The sequence below is a fragment of the Pteropus vampyrus genome, unplaced genomic scaffold (assembly GCF_000151845.1).
Source record: "Pteropus vampyrus isolate Shadow unplaced genomic scaffold, Pvam_2.0 Scaffold16, whole genome shotgun sequence".
Taxonomy (NCBI): Eukaryota; Metazoa; Chordata; class Mammalia; order Chiroptera; family Pteropodidae; genus Pteropus; species Pteropus vampyrus.
In genome coordinates this window covers 2,237,382-2,262,339 of record NW_011888797.1, presented here as the reverse complement: position 1 = coordinate 2,262,339, position 24,958 = coordinate 2,237,382, and the positions used below count along the sequence as shown (strand labels likewise).

The following is a 24,958-nucleotide window of genomic DNA, read 5'->3' as shown; positions in this document are numbered from 1 at the left end:
CTACAGGTCCACGAGGTTAGCATATCCAAGGGAGTATATATTATTGCTCAGCATTTTTCAAAGATGCCCCCAAACGGGTCATAACCATCTTATTTTCTCCGCTTTGTTTTCCTGATATTCTTTTCTAATTATCTGTGGGCTGCTAATGCCTCCTTACCACTTAATCTGTCCTCTGACATCTGCATTCGCCATCATTTTCCAACCAGTTAATTCAAGATCCGTTATAACCCGATCACCCAGGAAGGGGACTCCATTCTCCTTGATGCCTGAACTATATATGACATCATCGACCTTCTACTCCTCCTTTCATATTGTCTTCTCCTTCCTTATGTAAATGCACACCCTTCACATTTCCTCCTCCACCTCTTATATGATTTTGCCTTTCTCTAGAGAGACACTCTAGAGAGGCACTTCTCTTTTTCACAATGTCTTCTTTCTTCTTCCACCTTTCAAATGAAGGCATTCACTGAGGCTCACATCTTGGTCCTTGGCTTTTTGCTCACTACCGTCTTTTCTCAATGGTGTTCCTTTCTAGAGCTTCAACTCCATTGGGTGGAATGTAGCAGCCCCATGCCTGGGGACTCCCCAACTGAGAGTCACAGCCCTGGCCTTTCTCCTAAGCTTCAGCGAACCTCTCCTCTGCCTACCGTTCCTTCCCTCCTGGATATACCACCATCACTTCCAATCAAACATGAATCCAGCATCTTCCTCCCATCCTCAGTTTGGCTTCTCTCTTTGACTTCCCTATTTCTGTTCACGGTATAGGCCGGAAAACACCATTGTTTGCAATTTTTACAAACTCTTGGGCTCCTTCCCTCAGTGTCGCCCAAGGATAGATATCTCTATGTACAATATTCATTAATTTGCTGTTCTTTTCAAATGTCAACAACGTGGAACCTTGAAACCCTTCTGACTCTCTTCAGTCAGATGCAATTTTTCCCTTCCTAGTACTCTGTACCCTTAATACAACACATTTTAAATTTTGCCTTGCATTATAGTATCATTATTGACTTTAATTGTGATGAATCAATATTAACACCTAATTTGTCAGGTGGAACAATATTACTTCCATCTATCTCCTTACCGCTCAATTATTTTTAAAATAGGTAGTTTGGTTTTTCCTTAGAAGGTATCCCTTAGTTAGTAAAGAAATATAAACATTTTTTACTACTACATTTAAATAGTGTATCTAATTATCTACCATCAACACCCTACTTCCCCACAACCCCCAATCTCAGAAAACGACACAAAGAGCACTTGGGGGGTAAGCTTATATTACTACTTACATTTATAATGTGGCACATACAAAAAGAGTTTGGGGTTAATTCTTAAATTTAACTAATGTGTTAAAAAAAATAAAACATAGTACCTTAGGATTTCCTCTCACACTGCAGTTCAGAGTGGCATTGTAGCCAGCTATAGCATAGGTGTTAACCAAGGGCTGAGTAAACATGGGCGCCTCTGTGAAATCAAAGTCTTCATACACTGGATTTTTGTAGACTTTACCTTAAAAGCAAGCATTAGAAATATCCAAATTTGCCTGAGAGTCTATTATTCTTGGCCTACTTTACTCATGAATAAAACATCCTTGAGCTTAGAAAAACATGTGAAAACATGAGTGAACACCACACGGCATTCATTCTGAAGGCTAGCAAGTCACCTATGGGACAGAGAGCCAGAATGGTCATCTGAAACTGAGACAAATATTAAAAAGAATTCAATGTCTGAGTATTTTGATCCATATGGCATTTTAATGTGAAAGTAATGAGGAAGAGCTTTAAGGAGAGTGGTTCATGAAGAAATGAAATGATAGGAATGGAATCAGCTTCACTCATTTCATGGGTCTCATGTGTAGCTATAGTGAAGGTGTACAAGAATAAAAGTAACCCAAGCTCTAGAAGTCAATGTCTACTTTTTCCCACCCCTGTGATTTTGGCCATTTATATACTTCCTCCCCAGAAGCTGGAATGAATTCAAGATTATATATTAAAAATGCAATAATAATATAATTTTCCTCTAAAAATTTTACTTGTAAAATTAACATTTTACTCAAACATTTTTACCATAATTTAAAAAATGTGTGTTTATCATTTTCTTATTTCCTTTCACCACATCTCTTCTTCTTCAGTCCTCTCTAGTCACTGAAAATCAAGGTTTCCAGATGTTCAGTTGTGACATAGTGTTTTATAATAAGAAATAGGCATTTGATTTTCATCCCCATTTCGGGGACAGAGCTCTTGAAACCTTTGAAATTTCCTAAGCAGTGAGAGTGTCTCTGAGATGACTTTTGGACTATACGCAAAGATGGGGGCCGGTTGCCAGGGGAACCAACCTTGTGATTAATGGTTGGAACTTTCGGTCCCACCCCCAGACCTCCATGGAGGGGAGAGGGGCTGGAGATCTAATAGATCATGGTTATGTGATAAAAACCCTAAAGCATGAGTTCGTAGAGCTTCCCATTGGTGAACACATGGAGGTTTTAGGTCAGTGGTGGAGCTCTGAGAGCATGGACACTCGGTGCCCGCTCTTCATACCCTACCCAATGCATATCTTCCACCAGGCTGTTCTTGAGTCATAATCCTTTATAATAAACCAGTGATCTAGTAAATACAACATTTCTCTGAGTTCTGTGAGCTGCTCTAGCAAATTAACAGAACCTAAGGAGGGGGTCATTGGAACCTATGATTTATATAGCCCATTGGTTAGAAGCACAAGTGACAAGCTGGACTTGCAATTGGCATCTGAAGCGGAAGTCTGGGGGGCATTCTTGTGGGACCGAGCTCCTAATCTGTGGGATTTGATGTTATCTCCAGGTAGAAAGTGTCAGAATTGAGTTGAATTGTAAAACACCCAGCTTGTGTCTGAGAATTGCTTGGTGGTATGGGGGAAACTCTCCCAAACCCCTCACACTGGAATTGGGTCCAAAACCCTCTTTTACTAGTCCACTACTAACTCACCATCCTTGGCAATCACAGCACTTTCTTTAGTCATTGTTGCTTCCTCACTGAGGCCACACATGTTTTCAGCAAAGATCCGGAAGTAATATTCATTTCCTATGACCAGTTCAGTAATGGTGGCATTGGTTCGGTGATAATGCTCAATGACAGTGAACCATTCCTGAAAAAAAGATTTTTTTGGAGGAAAATCATCTTAAAATACACAACTGTTGATTAGAATAAATAACAGATGTTTCGTTAGCTAAAAGAAAAATAGCACCAATTTTTACACTGAGAGTAATCATAATGTACATTTAATTTGTTTAACACTTTATAATTGATCTATACTTGACTATATAATTTAATCTGCATCTATGCATTACAATCATGTACCCTAGATGTCAACAATTACCTTTATATTTTCTTTATAATTGTACAGAGTCTATCATCTATCTGTCTACCTATCTTTTGTAAACAAAATGTCATTATAGAATTTTAGTGCCAACATATCTATTCTGAGGAAAAGATGATGCTAAATCACTAGATAAAAATTAATGTCGTTCAACAAATTTGCTTAATTTTATTAACAGATTCTTTTCCTTTCATTACTCTACTTTGGTCACACTTTGTCACCTTAAGCTGGCTAAGGTTTTCTTCACAGAATTTGGTACCTTAAATTATATAGTTACTGTTTGACTTGTTTATTCTCTACCTCTGCCCATCACTGGAACGAACACATCATGATGGTAAATACAGACTTTTCTTCTCACCTCTTGTATCCCCAGTGCCTATCATAGGACCTGGCACATAGTAGATACTATGCAAAAATAAATGTTTATTGAATATTAGACTGAATGAATGAATGAGAAGCTAAAACTATTATTTTTTTTTCAATTTTTCCTCATCATACCAAGAAAAATAGTGATTTCAAAGTTTATCTTGCAACCACTAGAATCCACTAATTGAAAAACTACATTTGCTGACAAAAAGTTCGTAAAGGATTTTCCTTGTAACTTTTAAGGACCATCATTGTATATGTATTTTGTATATTTTTAAGACAGTAGACAAATATACTTATACCCTCCTTTATTCCCAAAGCACTTATACAAACTTTTATTTCAACATTTATTATATTCTTTTATCATTTGGTTTCATGTCTTTCTTCTTGCTTAGACTGAGTACTCTAAGAATAGGAGCTGTGTTTTCCTTCTTTTCTTTTTCTTTCTTTTTCTTTTCTTATTTTTTTTTCTTTTAAAATCCAGCAGCTAGCACAGTGCTCAACACATAATAAGTGAACGAATGCATAAATAAGTATATTGGCACACACAATGAGAACGATGTTCATGGAAGGTATGAATGACTCTAGGAATTTAAGTGAAGAACAGCAACTATAGACATAATGAGACAATGGCATAGTGATCTCCTGGGAAGTGCACTGGGCAGAGTGAGCATCTTCTGGTCCATAGGTCTGCCTCTGCTGAAATGCAACAGAAACACAGGGATGCAGGGGTCAGGGATCGTCCCCTATCACCAGGCAGACCTCAGTCACATGAAGCAGCAGGAAAGTCCTGGTCCGTCTGGACTTTACTAGGTATCTATGAATACAAATTTGGGCAAATATGATAGAGGTAGAAGAATGGAGTGTCACCTGAAGGAAAAATGGTACCTCTGGGCTCACTTCTGGTGTCTGGACCAAAGTCCGAAGAAGAGCCTTCATTGCTAAAGAAATCCGAGATAAGCAGAACTTCCCTTGCAAAGAAATCTATTGATCTAGTTCTCAAGTTGTCCAGGTTTAGCTGAAAGATGTTGCTATAACTTACATAACAAATTTTGTTTTGCCATGTAACACCCACCGGGGAGAAAAAAAAAAAGACAAGCTAGAAATAGTTTATGGAAAGGTGAGGCTTGAAATCCATTCTATTACTTAAACTGCCCTTCTCAACTTTCTTTCCTTGATCTATTAACCTTATGTAATTTCGTAATCTAAGTTCTTACTGTGATCTACTAGTATAAGTGTCGAAAGTCTTCTTATCAATATCATTCAGTATTATGTTTTACTCTTCCTATAAGAGTGAAAAGTGGCTCTATGCCATTTTGTGTCCAAACATTCATTTATTCATTCATTCACTTACACACAGGTCAGTAGTGGGTGTATTAGATGGATTCTGATTCAGGAGGATCGACACTTTAACATTTAGAATCTGGTGATCTTGAGCAAGTCATTTATATTTTATGAGCCTTTGTTTCCTCATCTATAAAATATGAGTAATAATAGTTCATATTCCAATTGGGTTGCTTCTTGAACACCCTAAGCTCCTTCCCTCAGGAACTTTGCACATGCTGTTCCCTTTAGAATCATTCTTTTCTAACTGGTATCTTTTTGTCCATACTATCCAACATTTATTTTACAAAGAGAAAGAGATGCACGGGTGTAAATCTGAGTCAGAATCCAGAATGAGTTAGTATTTGTTGAATGAATGAATTTATTGAATTCTATTGAGCATTGTGCCAGCTGCTTTATATCATTTTAGCCTCATGATAACCAAACAAAGTAAGTGTTCATGTCCCTACTTTATAGATGAAGAAGATGGAGATCAAAGAGGTTAAAGGATTGTCCACGTACAAGTGGTCTTAAGTGTCAATGTTGGGATTCAAGTCCAAATCTCTGTGGCTCCAAAGACCTTACCCTTTTTGCTGGGCTGTGTCACTTCTCCGCACTCCGCATGGGTTCCTCATAAGAGAGGACCTCACGCCTCCCCCTTCTACTGAAATGTGATTTTGCTGCTGCTGAACCAGAGAAAGCCAGACATTACCATGCTCTTCTTGTCAGCCTTCTGGATCGTGTACCCTGTAATGGCTGCATTTCCATCATCCTTTGGTGGTGTCCATGTGAGAGCAACATTCTCTCCCCAGACGTCCTCAATCTTCACAATTTGGGGTGGCCCTGGACGGTCTATGGGATGAAATCATGGTGTGATTTTCCTTCCCAACTAATACCCTTTTATAAGAGGATATGTTAAAATGTCCTTCTCTTCCCTGCATTTCTACCCACATTTCTTAACTTCAGAGAAGTAAAATGCACTCCAGCTAAGCTTATCTGGAAACTCTTGACTTTCGCCTTCATGGAAAGAAAAAACTTTTGAAAACAAAATTTTAATGAAACTTCAAACCCTATTAACCATCCCTCCAGGGGCTGGCTACTGGCATTGACTCACAAGGCTTACCCTGCCTAATTGGAAATGTAAACTAATGCTGAACTTGAAATTTAGAGCCCACACGGGCTGAGCAATTCTGGCTTTTGGCGAGAGGCCCTGATCCCACAGCCTGTGAGTGAGTTCCCTGTTGCACCCTAAAGGCACCTATAATGGGTGTGAGGAAAATTTATTTTTAATCACTCTGCCAACTCCCCCTCCAAGATTTATTTGTATTTATCAAGCGTTTCCATTTTATGTAAGTAAAGTGCATTCATGAGAAAATGGTCTTTTCACTTTACTTTCTGTATGACATGAATTTGTGTGACCTCTGATCTTCCAGTAAATTGCAGTTATGTTCATGAAGGCCAAAGAGTCAAGAAAACTAAGTCTTGATTGGCAGGACCTGCCTCCCCCACCCAACCCCCAAGTGGTGCACAGAGGTGCAAGGAAGGACAATAATCGCATTATATATTTACATAGTATTTCTTAATTTTCAGAGAAAGTTCACTATCCTTCTACTATCCTTCTCAGTGCAAATATCTCTCTTTCTGCCCTGCAATACTTTTTAGGTATTAAAATGCAATTCTAAGCAAACTCTAGCATGCTTTCTGGTAATGTTTTTCTCTCTTTTAAATGCCATTTAACAAGCTGTCTTTATGGGTCTGTGGGGGAAACTACAGTAATAACTTTCCCTTTCTTTCCACTACCACCAACAACGAGTTTCTTCAACTACAGTTTTCTAGCTCCTGTTTTCACCAACCCGTCCTACAGACAGCCATCTGGTCCCAGTCCAAGCTGCACCCAAGTCTACTTTGTCTTCAAAGATCACACTGATTTGTTAAACACTTGCTCCCTGACAGTAAATGACATTGCTAGATTTTCGCTGTCATGGCAGACACATATATTTGGATTAATAAAATAATTAGAATAATGACAGTTACTATTAAATAGTCTGAGTCTGCAAGGGATGTGCCAGGCACATATAACTACCTGGCAAAATAACTACATGGCCAAGTAGAAAAATAAAAGGTCCTTCCCTGTGCTTTAGAGGGAAGTGCTTTTCCAGATCCTTCCATGGGGTTTCCGTTAGAATGGAGCCAGGCCAGATCCAAGGGCACAGACTAATACTCCACCCTCTGCTCAACTTAACAAAAATGAAAAATGGTTTAATCAGTGGGAAAGAAGTACTTAGTTTAAAGCCCATGAACTTCCACCCAAGGAAAGCCTTGCCACAGGAAGTTGCTCCTGTGGTGAGAAAATCTCTAGTTTCAGAAAATGTGCTGAAATATAATAATAAAACTGACCGGAAACAAGGCTTCCCCTGCTCTGCTCTTAAATTTATTCTCGACATCGCAAAACTAATAGAACATTCAAGTGACAGGGGCCCATCTGTAAGGGATCTTCCCTCTGTTTCCTCACTGGACAGAAGTAAGAACTAACCTTATTATTTGGACAGGTAAGTATATAACACGTCCTGCAATATCAATCAATTTAGTGTTTAACTGTTTAAGTTTGTTCAGGTATATCTTCCTTACATTGAAAAAAAAAAAACATTCTTCATTAAAATTTTATTCTTAGCAAATTTTAGGTGTAGTAAGAAGCATGTTAATCTATGTCTAGAATCTATAAGTTTTTTATGCAACAAAAAATTTGAATTCAATACAGGAAATAGTTTTATCAACAAGGAGTTGAGAAATGGAGTTGGAGAGAATTGGATTGTAGGGCAGTGCAGATGGTTTTCACTAAAAAGTATAAACATTAATTTTCTGTAATATATATGCCCTAAATCTCCCATGATTAGTCCTTTACTCGGTGAAACATTATTTTGAAATGGTAACAAATCTTACTAATTTATCTTTGATGAAAAAAAGAATTTTATGTAGAGCCAGACTAACACAAATTCTTACTCTAGACTTAATGAGAAGGACAATTAACCCAAATGTACTGTTTGGACAGAATATTCTAGTTCCTGCTTCCAAACCTACCGACAATCTGGATATCGATAGATGCGCTTTCCGTGAATTTTTCCACTTTGACTTGCAGATCATATTTCCCGGAGTGGCTCCTCTCTGCTTTTCTGATAAATATGATTGTATCAGTCTCAGAGTTGCGAATGTTTATTTGGTTCTTATCAATTTCTGCACCATCTTTCTTCCAAATTAATTCTGGTCTTGGTTTTCCCTAAAAAGAAAGACAGAAAAAGTAGAGGAGAAGGGAAATCAGATTGTATTAAGATTTTTTTTTTTCCAGCATTACAAATAATAACAGTGGCTTCCCCCACCCTAGGCAAGGTTGGATAACAGTCTGGTGGTGGGTGAGTATAGCAGTAACAGTAATACTCGCTATTGCCTTGATTATGTTCTGTGTACAAGGCACTACGCTAGGTATGTGAAGTTTATTATTTTCCTTAATCTTCCTATTAAGATAGTATCATTATCATTGTTTTTTGGATAAGGAGTTAAATGATTTGCCCAAGGCCTTGCAACTAAGTGAGCGCTGGAACCAGGTATTTACATCCAGGTCTCTCTAGCTCCAAAGCCTGCACAATACAGCATATTGGTTAAGACCATGGGCTCTGGGGCCCTGGAATCTGTATTTGGATCCTGACTCCACCACTGAATAGCTATGTGACCTTGGGAAAGTTACTTAAACTCTCTGTGCATCAGTTTTATTAATATCATCTAAGTGTTAATGATTATTCCATCTAAGTGTTAATGATTATTCCAGCCGTGCTGTTGATTTCAGACTTGTCTGTGATTCTCTCTCTGCTCTAACTGCCGAAACTATATTTGAGAAATTATAACCTCATTCAAGGACATGTTTCAGTTTATATTACAAAGGAACTTCCTAGGATTCCTGAGCACCCAGGCCACTCTGCAGACAGAAACCACGCATTAATTAGATCAGGTGAGATTCTGCCTTTCTATAGGTTCCTAATGTGACTTGTTGATAAGTTACGATAAGGAACGTAAGAGATACACATCAAACTCCTGCCCACAGAGCTTGAAGAATGGTTGGGTGTGTTCAGACCTGCATGTGGGAAGTAGAGAACAATATTGTTAAGGATATGGAAAAACAGTTCCAGATCTAATTTTCTTAAATGTACAATAAGCTATTAGCTACTTGGGGGAAAAAATGAGTTCTCTGATAACATATGGAGAGAAAAAAGACACTGGATTAAGTGTCAGGAGATATAGACTCTGCTCTTGGCACTACCATTTACTTGCTGTGTGACCTGGGGCAAGTCATCTAACTTCTCTGAATGTCAGCTTATTCCCTTCTCAAGAGGGGATAAGGAAATCTGCCTTTCCTGCCTCACCAGGTGTTTCTTAGAATCAAATGAGAAAATGTTTATGAGAACTCTAGAGGTTACACAAATATGCAAACGTGGCACAGTCTTGTCACCTGCTTCCAGACAGCTGAGCAACCCCTGGGTTGCCATACCGATGAGGTCCCTGTTCTCATGCTCTTTCCTCTCCCAGACCACTAGGGATGAACCCTAGTGGTAGAAATGATTCAGCAGCCCCGGTCCAGGGCTGGAGGTGAGTCGTGAGTGCTAGCCTTGTCCCACCTCCTGGTTTTATTTGAGGCAGTGGGAGAAGAGAAGAGGGAGGAACTTGCCTGGTCATCTTCTTCCTCCTCTGCTGTGTTTACACTCTCATCCTCCTTGGCTTTCATTCTGATTTCACGCACTGTGTATGCAGAAGATAACTGCCTCTTCTGAGATGTGGGCCTGAGTGCATTGAGGATGGCCTGAACTGACTGTCCAGTTAGCTTGGTTTTCATGGGGACCCTGGGTTTGAATGAACTCCGTGTGTGTGTGTGTGTGTGTGTGCATGTGCACACGTGTGTGTGTGTGTGTGTTCGAATGTGTGCAGGGACCTAAATTCTAATTCTAAGGCTATGCTGTGTGATATAATAGCTACATGTGACTATTTAAACTCAAATTAATTATAATTATGGAAAATTTTTAAATGGCACTAATTCCTGGATGCACATTTCAAGTGTTTCATAGCCAGTGGCTGGCGGCTACGATACTGCACAGCACATATATGGAACATTTTCTTCATCGCAGAAAGTTCTCTTAAACAGTGCTGTCTAGAGGCAAAAAAGGAGTCAGGCGACTAAGGGTGTGGTGGTGCAGCCTGTGTGTGTATGTGTGTGTGTGTGTGTGTGTGTGCACGCGCACACACGTGTGTGTGTCTGAAACTGATTATTGCAGGAAAAGCCTGGTTAATCTTGTAAACAGCAGATTCTTTTGCTGGAGTAATGATTTAGCAATGTTCATGTATTTCAATTCGTGGCATAGAGATATCAGATCTCAGTTATCCTCCCTTATTGGAATTTAGTTTGGTTTGGGGTAATTGTGGGAAGCAAGCCCATGTTGTTTTCCTGACTGTTATACTAAGAACGTCACTCCAAATGAAGGTCAGTTTTATAGATGTTTAGGACCAGAAAGCATCTTCAAGCATTTCTTGTTTCGGTATCTCCCCGATGCTTCTTCCCTGCCCCACCACAGTCCCTGAGCTTCAGACAAGACTAGATCTCATTTGTCTTATGGAGAAGGAAAATCTACAAGAGTTTTATGGATTTCTCTACTTTTACAGCAAGAAATTATCGCCCCCCCAAATCTCTTCCATTGTTTACCTATCTCCCTCTGAGGAAATCCTAACCCTGCTTCTTAAACACCCCAGCACTAGAAAGAAAAAACGAGTGACCCCTGAATTATTACCTGAAAAGGTATAACCAGGTTGACGGCTTCTCCAACTCTACGGATGTAGGTTTGCTTCAGGTGCCTTGGGATGCGAATCTTTGGAGCCTCTGGGTAGAGAGCAAAATAGCACAATATTGTGATCAGTATATTACACTGGAAGTAGCCTTACGTGCACATACTGGCGTGACGCTCACTGGGTATCATGGTGCTCGTGTCTCTGCAGTAAAATCTTAGCTGTGCCACTAACACATTATATAACTTCGGTTCCAAATGTTTTCTTCAAAGAGATGTTTTAACAGTTTAACACAACGAAATTTATCCTTGACCTCTCTGATTTTACCACAACTTCCTGTTTTTATTGTTGTTATTAGCCTAAAGCAACTGCATAGACAAACACCAAATTTTCTCTTGGGACCTAGTTTTCAGTTCCCAACAGTGAGAATATTCTCCAATGAACACTCTATAAAAATTTATAGACACTACATTAGCTAGTAGGACCGCCTTTTTTTCTTTTTTTCTTTTTTACCAGAAAAACAAAAGAAAACAAAAAAGTTTTAGCACCTAAAACCTACTATTTGGGTAATTCTGTTGGAATTTGATAGTAACTTTCTCCCTATGTGACTGCAGTGAAATACATGATAGGCAACCCTAGCCTACTGTATATTAATGTTCATTAATTAAACACTATGAAGATGCTAGAATATGTTGCTAAAAACCCATTAGGAGCAGGAAGTCAAAGGCTCACAGGGATGAAGCAGGTCTCATCACTTGAGTGCTCAGTACGTGACAGAAACTGGGCTAAATGCTTTTCATGAAAAGGCCAATTTAAACCTCACATCCCCCTTAGGGGCTAGGTATCGCTTTTACTTTATGATAAAGAACTGAAGTTTAGGAGTTTAAGTAAATCGCTCTTGGCAACACTGGCAGGATTAGAGCCTAGAGTCAGCCTTGAGTGTCTATGCTCTGCTTACAAGCATGGACTGCAGTCAGAGAGCTGGGTTTGAGTCCTAGATCGGACACATAGTAGATCCTTTTTCAGACTCCTGTTCTGTAAAATCAGGATGATAACAGCATCTAATTTGTAAGATTATTGTGAGGGTTAAATAAGGTTATCCACATAAAGCATTTAGCATAATGGCTAAGAATAGTAAGTGCTCAGTAAACTTTAGAGATGATAATGATGATGATGACGATGACCAAACGTTGGGGTTAGAAGGGAACCTAGATATCCTCTAAGTACCTAAATTTATGTACGAGGAAAAGGCTCAGCAAGGTTCTGCAGCAAACAGAGCCATCATCATAATAAAAAACAAGCAACATGGATTAATTTAATTCTCACGCCTCTTGACGTGGTAAGTACTATTTTTATCTATGTTTGTGGATGAAGAAATTAAGGCTCATAAAAATCAAGTCTCTTGCCTGAGACCACATAGTTAATAAATGAGGTTTCATCTTATGTAGACTGTCACCAGAATCTGCTAAGAAGATGTGCATGTTCCTTCCTTCCTTCCTTCCTTCCTTCCTTCCTTCCTTCCTTCCTTCCTTCCTTCCTTCCTTCTTTCCATCCATTCCATTCATCCCCTAACTCACTCACAAAAAGTTTTAGTCACACTGTAAGTCTGTGGGAGAACATGGTACAGATCCATATATCCAGACCCCTAGTCCAGTGTTCTTCCCCCTATTCTAAATATTATCAAGGACGACCCTCCCCCCAAAACTTTTGTTTATGTGAAATGTATCTATCAATATTTATCATATTAGATATTAAAACTGAGAAATTTTGAAATATTTAGTTATTCATTTAAAAGAAAACCATAAATAACATTTTAATGGAAACAACCATGTCTTATATTAACAAAAATTTAGTGGTATGAGTGGCATTATTTTACATTTTGGCAAATCTCTTTAATGTGTGACTTAACAGAGACAGTGGGACTCTCATTTGTTTCTGCCTTCAATCCATTACAATATGTTATATTGGTTGAAGAGTATGAAGAAAATCTGGCTTCACACAGATAGGAGGAATACATATTTTAATAAACTTTTCAGACAATTTTCTTCTTTGCTCCTAAACTAAAACATGATAAATTGTAGTTTCTTAAAGATTAGCTATAATGTGGAATCTGAAACCTTTTCAATGAACTTTTCATACAATTACATTAAAATCCATTGATCTATCTTGCATTTTGAATGTACCTTTTACCCATGCATGATTTTTTAACATTGCATTGGTCATTTAGAAAATACCCCTTCACTGAATTATGGCAGATCTTCCAAATATTGACATATTACTTTATTCGATATGAAAAATTACATAATATCACCACATATTTTATCAGAAAACTTTTTAAGTATTGGAAAACTGTCAAGTCCATGGTGGTAAATACAATTTTTCCAAAATTCCAATTTTTGCTCAAAAGCTCATTTTTTTTTTTTCATTGACAAGCTGACAATAAATACTGTAAAATGTTTTTCTTGAAGTGACAGGCTCACTCCATTCAACTTCAAGAAAATGTCTGGCAGACACTGTTTGGAATGCAGTCATTCTTTCAAGTAAAAACGGAATTTCATGAAAAAAATCACTAGTTCAGCCTCTAACTCAGTTGACGAGGGCTTTTCCTAGAGACAATCATTGTACCGAAAGGCTTTATACATACTTTTCATTTCATTGTCACAGCATATAGAAAAAACATGTACTCAAGGAACAAGCTTTAGTAACATTAATCATTTTTAAGCCACATCAAGGACACTCCAAGGCAATACTAGCCCTTTTATTTTAACCGCGAGTGCATGGCAGTGAGGTGGGACTGATGTGATCTGGGCTAAGGCACCAGCAGTTTTACTCACCACTGCTTTCGCACCATCAGAGCAGATGTCAAACTTGTGTTTATACTATAATAAAAATGATTTTGAACTTGCAGACCCACTTGAGCCAGGTTGCTACTGTAGGAATTGTTTGCACTGCTGCATCCACACTCTCTCGTCAGTGTCAGTGGGAAGGACCCTGTGAGGCTAATGAACTGATCTTCATACCAAATTATAAACCTCCGGGCTGACCTCCACACAGTCTGAAAAGAGCTCTTTTGTTCGTTTCTAACTCCCAGGAGGCATTAATAAAACATCAAAGGAGCGATGCTGAACTAGGAAGTTCTGAGGAATGGTGTCAAAAAACAAAAACAGATAACGTGAAATGGAGAAGAACTTTTGAAAGGCTTGCCACTTACCTATGACTTCCTTCACAAGAATGGGCTGAGAATAGTACTTGGGCTCGCTGGCACCGGCTGCATTCACAGCCTTCACACGCACAAAGATCTTTGCATCCGTTGGCAGACCCGTGATAGTGAACTTGGTCTTGTCGATCAGATCTGTGTTTGCAACTATCCAGTCCTCAGCTAAAATCCATTTTTGAAAAAAGAAGGAGAAAATGGTGTTTAGTTAAAGAAATCATCCTAACCGGTACAGTCGACTCCGAATTAGTATTTTACTCATAATTAAATCATTTGCCCTGGATTCAGACTACTAAATGGGTGGGCATTTTTTAATATTTAAATGAAAAAATGGCTTCGCCTGGCTAACTTAAATAACAAGAATGATGATCAGATTCTGCTATTTTTGAAAAACCTCTTATTCGTATACTGGGGCCTCCTGAATAATAGTAACTGTCCCCAAGAATTTTGCACAGTTTTATTCCAGTTCAGTTTTATAAGGATGGATGTGATCATGATATATAGCTAACCATATATATTAAGGTTCAGAAAAACAAGAAAATGTTGTTCTTATGAACGAGAGACATCTACCTTTATAGTCATATAATCTCTTTGTTATTGGCTGGTTTATTTTTAGGAGACACTAACGTGAGCATTGGGAATCTGACCACGCCCTCATTCATGAAGAAAAGCAGCGTGTATTCACAGAAAGTGGAAACACAGTTCAGGAGCCAAGACTGCATAAGGAGTTGGCACCACTGTTTCACCTCAATCAAAAATTCTGATATTTTTTTAAAGCTTTTCATACCTTTGTCTACAACATCAAGAGACTTTAAACCCAGCATCCAAGGCCAATAAACATTTAAGCTTCTAAAGTTTATATGCATTATGCCCACAGGAAAAAAGAAGGCTTGGATCCCAAAGTATTAACTCGTGGCCCACCCTCCCCCACCATCTCTAAGACCTTTTTCTGTGTGTGTGGATGGTGAATGTACTTCATGCTCAGTCATGGAACATTCCCAGAAACTTTATAGAGTAAGAAAGTTTGAGAGCTTTCATAGAATACTTTACCTGACAGATCATATGCAGCCTCCCCATTTTCATCAGACTGTTTTGCTGATGTACCTTTGAGAATCCGTCATTAAAATTAATTAAAGACACCCACTTTCACACCAGAAGAATATCGTATCAGTAGTTAGCATTCTCTGTTAGTAAAGTATGCAAAGTATGCAAAGATATTTGTCTTCAGAGCAGTGATGGAAGAGACCAAACACGTTAGGGGTAGGGGGGAGATTCCTCAGGAGAGACACAGCCTGCTCTGTTCAGACTGGTTTTTGTAACGAGGCACCCGCTGCAGAGAAGAGGAGGAGAAAGGAGGCTGGAGCACCTCCAGCTGTGGCAAGATGCAGAGAAGAACAAAGCAAGACCCTGAAGAGAAAGGAGGAGCAGGTCCTGGACTCCACAGGAAAGCAGTACACAGTGGAACAGTCTATTCTTGCTCCTGTCCCTGCCGCCCAAGCCAGGGAGGGTCCCCAGAGTCCCCAGAGAATGGAGTGTTCCCACAGTGGGGCTCATGCATCAGTCTGGGAGTGAGGGCACTCTTAATGAGGCCAACCCTGTCTTACCAGGGCTCTAGTTCTCAAAGGAAATGGAAACTAACCCAGCAGCTGAGGAGGCAGCCCCCTGGTTGTCATGACAACAACCTCTTGGTCAAGGAAACAAATCGAGCCTGCCTGGGTCCCTGCATTCCACAGGAGTGGAGGGACTGTTGTTGGCTCACAGAGCGGTCATAGGCATTATCCCACTGGTTTAGGATGATGAATTTCTAGGTATTGGGACAGTGGGGACTGCCCTGGCCTCCTAGGAACTTTCTCTCTTTTATTCCAACCCTTCTAGGAATATTAAGGAAAGGGGGCAGAAAGCCAGAATATCCTGGTGGCTGGGAGGGCACGTGGATGATAAAAATACTTAGGACTTTGAAAAAGAGGGACCAATGAAAAAGAGGGACCTTTAAGCCAATGGTCTCTTTGAAAGCTATAGTGTTGATATTTTCATAGTCAAGAGATATTGATGAGAGCGTGAAAATGGGAGACTGAGGAAATGTGTACGAAAGAGTGAAGAACAAAATTTCAAGAGCAAAAAGGACGAGACAAGATCAGAGGGGAACAGAAATAGCCGATCCCTTCACCTTTGAACCACTTTAACTGAGGGAAACAAAGAGAAGAAGGAACGAGAGTGAAGGAAGAAAACAAAGAAGAGTAAAGTGCTGCAGGCATTAAAGAAAAAAAAACCAAAAACGTGAGAAAGGCAGAGTCAAAACCAACACACGATCTTATAGAAGAAAGAATTCTCTTACAGAATAAAACCTGACATATCGAAAAGCATTAAACACTACAAAAAATTAGTCTTGAGGACAACAGCCATTAAAAGAGAATGAAGAATAGGGCAGCCACATAAAGGAAGTAGGAAAAGACTGCAAGAAGAAAGATACACGTTCCATAGAAAGCTAATTCCAAAACGTTATGTGGCAAAAATATATACATAATAATGACTGTGTACATATACATATGTATATAGGTATATACATATGTATCTACACAGACCACACACAAAATCATGTAAAATACACTTCGTTGTATTTTATCTAAGGTGGGTAACATCAAAATGACAGCCATCTATCATTTTGCTGTATCTTCTTACTTTTTAAACCTATCAGAAAGAAAAGAGTAAAGAATTTGCTCTGTTTCATACATACACAAAAGGTTTGTGGTCAGCAGCCACAACACACACAAGATTGGGAAATTCTGCTGGCTGGGCAATATAAATAACAGAGTGAAGTGCTCATGATTTTTTGAAATGAGGGGAGGGTAGTGGAATGGGAATAAATCATTTTCTGAAGCGCTCAAGAATTTACCTGTTGCATTAGTGACATTGCCCCCCTCCCATGCTGGGATAACTCTGGGAACTTTCTTACAATGTCCCCACTGGTTTTGGTTAGAAGCTCTCTAAGCCCTGGAAAATAAACATAGTGCTCTGTGAGCGCAGCACATGTACATGGAACCGAGTGTCACCAGGATGCTTCATGCCTCCTCCTCTTCTTCCCTCCCCACCAGCGGTGGTCATTTCCATGGGCTCCCCGATCCAGGGGCTGGGGATTTCTTTCTGAGCAGTTTTCTCTTCATAAGACGTTTCTTCTCCATAGAGGTTTTCCTCCTGGTGGGGTGCGTTTGTGTTCACACTTCTGAATATCCCAAATGTGTTTTGTGGTCTCTCTTTCCATCATGTAAAATTCATGTTAAAGCTTGGGATTCAAAGAATTTTCTTAGAGGCTACATCCTGGCCCATCATTTGTGCTTCCCTGGAGGATGATTTGTCTATCATCATCTAGAATGAAGCCTGAGTCCAGAGTTTGGGCAGTTTTGATTCATACATTTTTAAACCATGACAAGTAAGAAATCAAAAAACAAAAACAAGAGGCTTTCAGTGAATTTCAAATCCTTTTTAGTTTTAGGTACACTGTGGCTCATATTTTCTTGTGTCATTTTCCCTTTTTCTATTATTTTTATCAGCATTTTTTTTCCTGTTTTTCTTCTGCCCCTGAATTTAAGCGGTTAAATTTTTGTATACCCAAGCCGCATGTTGAACCTATTTCTTGCACCATGTGGGATTTAATACTCTTCCTTTAAATACTGAAAGTTGTCCTTGATTCTTCTTTTTCTTTTCTTTTCTTTCCTTTTTTTTTTCCCCTTTAAGAAGGCAGGGGATGATCACAAGATAGCCAAATATATAGTCTCTCTTTATTACCCAGAAATAGGCAGCTCTTTAGATAGCTGACCTCTGCTCAATGTAGGGTTTAGAATTTCCAACTCGCTTCATCTGAACTAGACTTTTATTTTGCTTTGGTACAATTTAATTCCACCTATTCAGTTAGTAGAAGTCCCTCAAGTTTTGTCAGCATCCCTTCCTCCTATGTCTTAGATAAATGGTGCTGTCCAACCAGGCAGCCTAGCTAGGACATTTTTGAGATCTCAGTTCGTTAGCCTCTAGGACCAAAGAAGGGCTAAATGATTATCCATCTTAGAAGGATGACCTTTAGCTTGTTGTCATTTTCAGTGAGAAGGAGATGAGTTCCCAAGCAAGAGAAATGAAAGAGAGAGGGAGTATATCTCACCTACTGATGATGGTATTCACTTTAACTATGAGTTGTACTTACTTCCTTCAAAGCAATATTCTAGCACATAGCCATCTAAACCTGCTGCACCAATCTGGTCTGGGGGCCGCCACTTCATCGTGACAGTGGTGTCAGTTACAGAGTCGACAGCCAGAAGAGTAGGAGGGCTGGTTACAGCTTCAAAGATAAAAGAGATAGAAAAAGAAGTCAGTATTAACTGTAGAGTTATGGCACAAGGAATGGTGATAAAATGAGCTAGGATACAAATAAAAAATATACATAGAAGACCCATGTCTTAATAAAATTCAATGAAGACTCCTCGAGCATATGCTGTGTAGAAGGCAAAGATCTGCTAGACATGGAAAATTTTAGAAATGTTGCCACACTTTTCCTCTAATTTGGGAAGTCGGTATGGGAGGCTAGGAGGCCCAAGGAAGTTGGGAAAAGTCGAAATTTGGCATCTAATGATCTACAGTAAATTTCTCAGAACTAATTTTAAAGTGCAAACTCTTGCATTAAATTTTCTTTCTATTGGAAAAAAAGAACTTTCACTACCATAAAATAGTGAAGACCTCTCATCTTCTGTTTCTTTGTCTTTGCTGAATTGAATTTTTTGGTTCAATAGAGAACATTTAAGGTAAGATTGTAAAGCGAAGACTAGTTTTCAATTGTGCTTTGCTGAACAGATCTCAGTTTGTTTAAGTTACAGTGTTTACAGCACGGTGCTGGGTTATATCTTCAGTACAAATGGAGAGTGGTCATGTGTCCAAGGATTCAGAAGGGAGGGGAAACCGGAGCCAACCACAGCTGTCATTGGAATTCTGGTAATGAATTCCAGGACCTGCATTAGGAAGGTCTTCAATTATACCAATGTCATTTTTTGGTTTCTTAGACAGAAAATTGCTCCTAACCATCTCCAGCTCACGCACCGCTCTAAGAAGCTGCCATGTCTGCTCCAGTCAGAGGTTGGAAGGAAGCAATCAAAATCTGGGGCAATGATTTCCATGACAAAGATACATCTCTCTTGACTCACCCAAAGGAACAAAAGGCTTGGAGGGCATACTGGGCTTGGAGATGCCTACGGCATTGACGGCAAAGATGCGGACCTCATAGGCCACACCTTCAATCATTTTTTTAGGCTCAAAAGTTGTTTCTTTGCAGAGATCAAAATTCAGCCTCATCCACCTGGAGCTTTGTTTCTTTTTCCTCTCAATAAAGTATCCTGCAGGTGATAAAAAATAGAAACAGGTTTTTAACTTGGTCTCCAAAATTAAACTTTGTCAGATATTAGAAGTTCTTAACTTTTCCCATATTCTCAGCACTCTAAGTGAAAGTTATGTATGTATGTATTTTTAACCAACTTTATTTCATCAGTTGTTTGAGAGAGATTATAAGGAATACAAATAGTGACATCATAGGAGATAGATAAAAATAACAAGACTAGAAAAAAATTAAAATTGTACTAAAAAGAAAAGAGAAAAGTATATCACAGATATGTTGGTCATATCAACTTACATAGTAGATATAGTTGAGCAAAAGATTTGGCTCTGAATCTCAGCAAAGTATGTATAAACGGGTGAATATCCAGTTTTGTGAGTTTCATTATTAGTAAGTAGAAAAAGGTTTTGTTTGACAGGGGGAACAAATTCTCCTAAATATTTAACTCTAAAAGAAATTCCTCCATAGACGTAAGTCTACAAAACTAGACATTTACTGACTAGAACAGCTTAAAGTTAGACTCATGGTATTTCAAACTTAATATTCAGAATGCAAATGTCAACCAGAAAGAGAGAACAGACGATCAGATAATATTCATCAGAGATATTAAAACCTTGTGTATTTACAGGACATCCTAAAATATAGTATTTCACTTTGAATGGATATTTTAAAACACAGTATAATAGGTTTTATTTTAAATGCCCTATTTTTAATGTACTCTGTACTAGTGTGCATAAAGAAAATGGCAGTTCCACAGACTGACCACCATGCAGTTACCTAAGATTGGGGACCCGCCATCATAGACAGGAGGATCCCACTTCATGATGCACCAGTCATCTCCCACATCTGTCACATTTGGTGCCACCGGAGGATCAGGGATATCTGTAGCCAGCAAAAAAATAGAATAAAATACAGAGAGTGCGTATAAAGAAAAATGTTAATTGGAAAATATGTTTTTTGATGATAATCATGGAAGCAGTGTTTCTGAGTACTTTTGCCTGTTTACTGAAATACACTTAATGATTAATTTGGGCAAAAAATTATGCTTCATATGAGATAAGAGGAGGTATATCAAATAAAAAGAAAAATAAAAATCCTTCATTTCAGTATTCAGTCACAACATTAGAGAACAAATCTCACATGGAACCTAAGACTCGTGTTCTTTACCTTGAAAATACTAAGAAATTATTGCCTAAATATCGAATGTGATTTTGTTTTTTGTTTTTATTTTTGCTTTTTCACTGCAAAGTAAACTTCCAGTAGAACTGAATCAAGGACTGATTACTGTAAATTTTACATCGGTTGGAAGACTGAAGATATAGACTGGTAGAAATCCAAGTCAAATACGGCAAGTTACCACATTTTGTAAATAGAGTTCAGTGCTTGTTAAATTGACCTTAATTTTGGTCAATTTGAAATATGTTTAAGAGAAAACTGAAGTGAGAAGAAGAGATCATGAGACCTTGGATCACCAATAATCTGCTAGATTCATTTCACTTGGTTTCACGTTTAGGAAAAATGCACTTAGATGGTCAGCTGAGGACCAAGACAGATCTCACTCATCTACAGTGATTGTGATATGGGAAATTATTTAGCAATTGTGTTTCAGAGGGGACTGAAAAGGAATATAACTGTGGAGAGCTAATGACCAGCAACCCAAATGGCTGCCTCAGCTACTCATTTCTACAATGCAGCCTCCGTGCAACAACAACAACAACAACAAAAAAAAACAGAAGAAAGGAAAGGAAGGGAAGGGAAGGGAAGGGAAGGGAAGGGAAGGGAAGCGAAGGGAAAGGAGAGAAAGGAAGAAGGGAAAAAAAAGAAAAGAAGTGGTGAGGTAGGAAAAAAGAGTGATTTATAAAATATAGCTATGCTATATTTCTCTTTGTTGGCTACTTGGCAAAGTCAAGAGAATCAAGAGCTGACAAAGTCTACTCTGTATCTAGACATGTCAATTTGGTTCTGGAAGCTTGTTGATCCAGAGAACTTACCCACAACTTTAATCTTGATGCTTGCATGTGCTTCTCCAGCTTCATTTTTCAGATTTATGTTGTAAACACCAGAATCATCTCTTTCAGCTACATCAATGATCAGAGTGCTGCTGTCAGGATAAGACTCTGCTCTTAAACGGCCACTGCCCTCTGTAATAGCCTAAGAAGGAAAGCAATGAAATGTGGCATGACCTATACAACAACAAGGACTGTTTCAGAGTGCCTTTGTAGTTTCATGCTGGAAAGAGCACGAATGCCTAAAATGCATGCTCTTAGTTTAACCCTCCATCAACTCTAAGGACAAAAGTATTATCCCATTTTACATTTGAGAAAACTGTAGCCTATGGCCACACAGCTAAGAAGTGGTTGAACTGGGATTTGACTCCAAAGCCCACTAACCATTAACTCGCTAAAGAGAAAGTTGGAGGATGAAAAATATGGGTGCAGAGTGTCATTCTAGGAGAAGAGTCTCCTTCTATATGAAATCGGAAAAACTTAAAAATTCATTTCAGAAACTAAATAGTAATTTTTTCATTTCTTTAGATGTCTAGAAAACTTAAAAATATTGAAAAGGTTTGAAGAAGGCTGCAATGCTAATTTTCCATACAAGTTGTTGAGTATTGATTCCCCTCGCTTTTGATAGAACATGAAAGAGTGGACATCTAAATCCCAGAGTAAAACAGTGAGGTTGAAACTTTTATTATATTTTTTAAAATTTCTCCCTCTCCTTGTTCTCTTTTTTCTCCTCCTCCTCCTTTTTTCCTCCTCCTTCTCTTTCACTTCTTTCCTTCCTTTTTTCTTAAACTAGAAATTTAAAGCATTACTTTTTTTTTTTTTATTCCCAGTTCATATCTTCTATACGACAATGAACAGCCAATATACAAAGAGGTGAAACAGAGACGGTCCAGGTAATTTTAGGTAATCTGGGTAATTTGCCACTAACTATCGTTAACTCTCTACTCTTTCGTCTCTGGATTAGGATTCATAAATCTTCGATAACCTAAGATTGTAATAAGAGTAAGAATACTTGAAATAGTTGTCATAATTCTTGTTTTATAATAGAACAAATTTTCATCATATTAGCCAAATTCTAATTTTAAGATTATAAAAGATGTTCTGCTTTTTTTAAGGTGAAAAGAAAAATATTTATTTAAGGTGGTGTTCCATTATCTTCTTCAGTTTTCTATATTTTATTTTGTTTGTTGTTGTGTTATAATTTACATAGAGTAAAATTCATACTTTTTAGATATACGGTTCTATGAATTTTGACAAATTTCTATAATCGTGTAACCACCACCACAATCAAGACGCAGACTATTTCCATCACCTCCAACAGTGTCCTCATGCTCCTGGGCAGTCACCCACTCTCCCCACACTCTGATTCCTGGGAACCACTAGTCTGTTAACTGTCTCTATAGTTTCCCCTTTTTTGGAATGCCACTTAAATGGAATCAAACAGTGTGTAGCCTTTTGAATCTGCCTTTTACTTAGCATGATGCTCTTTAGATTCATCCATGTTGCTGCATATATTACTAGTACATTCCTTTTTATCGTTGAGTAGTAGTCCATTGTACAGTGCATGTGCAGTTGGTTTGCATATGTATAAACTGTATGTTTGTACAACTGGACTTTTGGGTTATTTCTATGTTTTAAAAAGTATAGATAAAGTTGCTATAAACATTCATGTACAGATTTTCATGTGGATATACATCTTCATTTCTGTTAGGTAAATACATAGGAATAGCATTATAGAGTTGTACGGTAAGGACATGTTTAACTTTATAAAAAACTACTAAACTATCTGCTGAAGTGGATATACCATTTTGAATTCTCACTAGCAATGTAAAAGAGTTTAACTGTTCCATATCCTTGCTAGCATTTGGTATTGTCAGTTTTTTTAAATGGCTTTTAAAAATACTTTTTTTGTGTGCAGCTTCTTTCACTTAGCGTAATTATTTTGAGATTTGTCCACATCATTGCATATATCGGTACTTCATTCTTTTTTTTATTGCCGAGTAGTGTTCTATTGTGTGAATATCCTACAATTTGTTTATTCATTCACTTGTTGATGGACATTTGCATTGTTTTCAGCTTTTGACTATTACAAATAAGGCTACTGTGACTATTTGTTCTGGTAGATTTTTTGTAGATTACATTGAATTTTCTACATCTATGATAGTCATCTGCAAATACATACATTTCTACTTCTTTTTTTCCAATATAGATGTCTTTAATTTCTTTTTCTTGCCTGATCGCCTTGGCTAGAACCTCCAGTATAAAGATGAAGAGTCGTGGTGAGAATGGACATCTCTCTTTCATTCCTGATCTTAGGAGAAAAGTGTTCAATATTTCAACATTAAGTAATATGACAGTTGTAAGATTTTCATGGATGTCTTTTATCACATTGAGGAAGTTCTTTTCACTTCCTAGTTTGCTGAGACATATTAGGAATGGATATTGAATTCTGTCAAACTTTTTAAAAATATTTTTTGTGTCTATTGAGATGATCATACTTTTCCCACCTAATTTATTAATATGGTAAATTATATTAATCGATTTTCAGATGTTAAAACATTTGCATTCCTGAGATAAACTCTACTTTGTCATAATATATTATCCCTTTTATATATTATTGGATTCATGTTGCTAAATTTTGTTTAGAAATTTCATCGATGTTCATGAGTGATATTGGTTTATAGTTTTCTCTTCTTATAATGTCTTTTTCTGATCTTGCTATGAGAGTAATACTGGCCTTTAAGAGTGATTTGAGAAATATTCTTATTCTCTAGTCTCCAGTTTTCTGGAAGTGTTTGTGTAGAATTGGTATTATTTCTTTCTTAAATATTTGGTAGAACTCTCTAGTAAAGCCATCTAGACCTGGGATTTTCTTTGTGAAAAGTTTTTAACTACAAATTTCATTTCTTTAGTAGATAGAAGGCTATTCAGTACTGATTCAGTGGCATTTTGCAAATTCTGATATGTAGTATCATCATAAATATTTTATGATTTTCCTGTGATTATTTCTTTAATCCATGAGTTGTTTAGAAAAATGTCACTTAATTTCCAAATATTTGGAATTTTCCAGATATCGCTCTGTTATTGCTTTCTAGTTAATTCCATTGTGGTTAGAGAACATACCTTGTATGACATGAATTCTTAACAATTTATCGAGACTTTTATAGTCTATCTTGGTTAATTTCCCATGTGCATATTAAAATAATGCCCATTCTGGTTTGTTCAATGAAGTGTTTTATAAATGTCAATCAGATCAAGATGGGTGACAGTATTCTTCAAATCTTCTATATCCTTAGTGATTGTCTGTCTTCTTGGTCAATGAACTATTGAGAAAAGAGTATTGAAACCTCTAATTTGTATATTTCTCTTTGCAATTCTATATCTTGCTATTTGTTTTCCACTTGTCCCATCTCTTCTTCATGTTTCTTTTCCTGCCTTCTTTTGGATTAATTAATTTTTTTAGTGCATTTTCTGTCCTTTGTTGTATTATTAGCTATAAATCTTTTTTTTTTT

General features: G+C 37.8%; 1 protein-coding gene across 1 annotated transcript in view; it reads right to left on the bottom strand.

The window, feature by feature from the left end:
* Nucleotides 1–24,958, bottom strand: part of MYBPC1 (myosin binding protein C, slow type) — a 75,494-nt gene that overhangs the window by 5,457 nt on the left and 45,079 nt on the right. Inside the window, exons 18-29 of the mRNA XM_023527449.1 lie at nucleotides 21,431–21,590; nucleotides 20,217–20,321; nucleotides 19,255–19,443; nucleotides 18,264–18,398; nucleotides 16,751–16,759; nucleotides 15,122–15,175; nucleotides 14,069–14,236; nucleotides 10,863–10,951; nucleotides 8,116–8,311; nucleotides 5,750–5,889; nucleotides 2,958–3,117; nucleotides 1,325–1,506 (exon numbers count right to left, since the gene is read on the bottom strand). Coding sequence (XP_023383217.1) covers nucleotides 1,325–1,506; nucleotides 2,958–3,117; nucleotides 5,750–5,889; nucleotides 8,116–8,311; nucleotides 10,863–10,951; nucleotides 14,069–14,236; nucleotides 15,122–15,175; nucleotides 16,751–16,759; nucleotides 18,264–18,398; nucleotides 19,255–19,443; nucleotides 20,217–20,321; nucleotides 21,431–21,590 — 1,587 coding nt within the window. The remainder of the gene's footprint in view (nucleotides 1–1,324; nucleotides 1,507–2,957; nucleotides 3,118–5,749; nucleotides 5,890–8,115; nucleotides 8,312–10,862; nucleotides 10,952–14,068; nucleotides 14,237–15,121; nucleotides 15,176–16,750; nucleotides 16,760–18,263; nucleotides 18,399–19,254; nucleotides 19,444–20,216; nucleotides 20,322–21,430; nucleotides 21,591–24,958) is intronic.